This window comes from Humulus lupulus, chromosome 7, assembly GCF_963169125.1.
Source record: "Humulus lupulus chromosome 7, drHumLupu1.1, whole genome shotgun sequence".
NCBI lineage: Eukaryota > Viridiplantae > Streptophyta > Magnoliopsida > Rosales > Cannabaceae > Humulus > Humulus lupulus.
In genome coordinates this window covers 9146201-9149547 of record NC_084799.1, presented here as the reverse complement: position 1 = coordinate 9149547, position 3347 = coordinate 9146201, and the positions used below count along the sequence as shown (strand labels likewise).

At 36.6% G+C, this 3347-nt stretch overlaps 1 protein-coding gene across 1 annotated transcript; it reads left to right on the top strand.

The window, feature by feature from the left end:
• The first annotated feature begins 240 nt into the window (after window positions 1–240).
• Window positions 241–1596, top strand: LOC133789418 (germin-like protein subfamily 1 member 17). The gene is made up of 2 exons (XM_062227257.1): window positions 241–440; window positions 915–1596. The coding sequence occupies exons 1-2, from the start codon at window positions 317–319 to the stop codon at window positions 1469–1471; spliced, it is 681 nt and encodes a 226-aa protein (XP_062083241.1). The 5' UTR covers window positions 241–316; the 3' UTR covers window positions 1472–1596.
• The last annotated feature ends 1751 nt before the right edge of the window (window positions 1597–3347 follow it).

The following is a 3347-nucleotide window of genomic DNA, read 5'->3' as shown; positions in this document are numbered from 1 at the left end:
TATAAAGAAATATATGTGTATGTGTGTAGCGGTTGAAGAAACAATGGTATGTTAACTACTGATCAATTAATTAAAAAAAATGACCATCAATTAGTGTCGTTATCTTATCTGCTACACAATATTATATTAGTTAATTAATAGAGAATAGTAATAATTAAGTGTTCTTACTCAATATATATCTCTATAAATAGACGATTTCGGGTGCATTGTTTCTCATCAATATATAATTCTTCAACCAAAGCAAGAATTACATATATATATAGCATTTTATTTTCTTTATATATACATTAACTGTGTAATTATTAGAGAAAATAAAATGAAGGGCATCCATTACTTACTAGTGGTTGCCACATTGGCTGTGGCAGCCTCCATTGTCTCTGCCTATGATCCAAGCCCTCTTCAGGACTTCTGTGTGGCAATAGATGATCCAAAAAAGGCCTGTAAGTAATTATTAATTAATTTTATTATTTGCTGACATTTATTTTCTTATTATTATTATTATCTTGTGTGTGTTTTTAAAATGAGGACATGAATAATATGTCTAATTTCGTATTATATAGTTACTTAAGGAAATAAGACCTTTGAAAGTGTTACTTTTATGAATAAAAAAACAGCATAGATAATCATGTTTTGGTAAGTGGGGTGGAATTTTGGAGATTTTATTAAAATGTGTGTATTCATATTCTAATACAATGTTTATTTTACTATGTATATATTTTTTGAGAAAAGTTACAATATTGGTAAGCTGGTTTAACGGAAAAACAATATAATATGTCATTATAATAATATATATGTATTTCCTATAAACTATGAAATATGATAAAATGAATTTGTTTTTTGGTTTACAAAAGACTACACCAAAAATAAGTAAAGAACACATATATAATATGGTTGTTGATGATGATGATGAACAGTGTTCGTGAATGGAAAATTCTGCAAAAACCCAAAACTAGTGAAGCCAGAAGATTTCTTCTTCTCAGGGCTCAACATGGCCGGAGACACCACCAACCCAGTCGGATCCAACGTCACCACCGTCAACGTGGACACCCTCCCGGGGCTGAACACCCTCGGCGTCTCACTGGTGCGTATAGACTACGCTCCGTACGGCCAGAACCCCCCTCACACTCACCCACGCGCCTCCGAGATACTGGTGGTGGTGGAGGGAACGCTGTACGTGGGGTTCGTGACGTCGAACCAAGCTGACGGTAAGAACCTTCTGTTCACGAAGATCCTGAACAAGGGTGACGTGTTCGTGTTCCCAATAGGGTTGATTCATTTCCAGCTCAATATCGGAAAGACTCCGGCGGTGGCTTTTGCCGGTCTTAGTAGCCAAAACCCTGGAGTCATCACCATTGCTAATGCTGTGTTTGGAGCCACGCCTCCCATCAATCCTGATCTTCTTGCTAGGGCTTTCCGTTTGGACAAGAATGTTGTGCTAAACCTTCAGAAGCAGTTCTGGTCCAGTAATTGATGCATGGTTTGTGTTGTCAGAAAGAAGAGGAAATTTAACAATAAGAGCTGGATTTATAAGATCATATATAAATTTAATGATGTTGTTTTGATTGATTATGTAGTTTTGTGTATCGGTATTTGAATAAGGAGAAAGTTCTTTATATATATATATATATAAATATATATATGTATATGAAAGAGCTTTCTCTCGTTTGTGTTTTGAGTTTTTGGTCTTGTTTGTACTATTCTCTTATATATATTGAATCTCAAAACTTATTATTTAACTCTCTATTGTTATTAGTATATATACGTACGAATGCACTACAATAAATACACAAATCTTAACAAAAGTTTATTAAAAAATCAACATCATAATTATTCTCGTAAAAATTGAGTTGATTTTGTTGTATTATTTTGTACTCTCAAGATCACAAATCACTAGTTAGATAAACAAATATATATATATATATATAAAAGACAAATTCTAGCAATGTATAGCTCATGAAACAATGCACAACAGAAAGTATTGAATCAAATAATAGAAATGGACTAATACACAGTAGGATTATACATTGGATAAGACTTTGATCTACCCTGCATGAAAAATCATTTCCCATTAGCACTTTTCCACCATCAATACATTTATAATAAAAAAATGACTCTTGATTTGGACACATGTGATAAGTGCATCCAGAATCTAGAATTCACTCCCTGTTTAATGAGGATTCTGAGATGGAAAAGAGTTCTCCATCCGATGAGTATTCTTCACTTCTTTCAGCAATGGCAGTCGTATCTCTCTTGATAGATTTCAACTCATTATTGTGATTGTTGTAATTGTGTTCTGATTTTTGGTCTTGGTACAGGTTTGAATGGCCTTGTTGATCCTTAAATTTGTAGCAAAATCTCTGTATATGTCCTGGCTTTCCACTGAAAAAGCATTTTCTAGTATCCCTTCCCCAAGACTTGGATCTTGAATGGGAATAATGATTTCTTGATGGGCTTTTCCTGGTTTTTCTTCCTTAGGCCAAATACACTTCTTCCTTCCTAGACTCTTTTTCCAATTGTAGATCAAAATCCTTAGATTTTAGAGCACCAAGAACATCTTCCAAGGAAATTACATCCCTTCCATATTTAATAGCAGCTTTGACCTCTTGATATGCAATCGGAAGTGATCTCAGCAGTATGATGGCTTGGCTTTCCTCATCCACTTTGTGATTTATGTTTGCCAAACTGTACACCCTAAATACCCACGGGTTATTAGCGAGCTGGAAAAGGGCATAATTCTATCCGCCACGTGGAAGCCACCTACCCGAAGCTGCTGTTACGAGTCTCCACCTCTCTAGCCCGAGCTAGTCAAATGGTTAGTAAGAATACTCGAAGGCATCGGGTAAGCAGTATGGACACCACGAGCTGGAACTACAGTAAGCTCGAGGTGCGGCATAGAACTGACACCCCCGGCCATTTATGAAGTCAACCACGCAATGTAAACGTGCGCATATCAGACATCACGTGTCTACTCCATTCCTGAATTCTTGGACACGCAGCATAAACGTGTGTGTTTAGGCACCCCACGACTGGTTTGGGCCATGCGGCCCATTATCCCCCTTACTTATTGATTAGACAACACTTTATTGTCAGGTTTTAGGAATTAATCATAAGTGTCACAGAGGTGACATGATGGGTAAGAAGGTCACGGGATGACCCCCTTTACCAACCCCCAGGTGTCCTCTCCCTATAAATATGGAGACCCTGGGCGTTGCAAGGGGTTGGGTCTTATTTTTTGTAAAGAAACACCCTATGAGGAATACTCAAGAAATATCAATAATATTGACTGGTAGACTAGAGGGATTTTAACATTCGAACCACCTAAAAGGAAAGGAGTGATAACCTTCCCA

Coding starts and splice junctions, on each gene's coding strand:
- LOC133789418 (XM_062227257.1), top strand. CDS start 317: ATGAAGGGCATCCATTACTTACTAGTGGTTGCCACATTGGCTGTGGCA. Junction 441..914: donor AGATGATCCAAAAAAGGCCT/GTAAGTAATTAT, acceptor GATGATGAACAG/TGTTCGTGAATGGAAAATTC.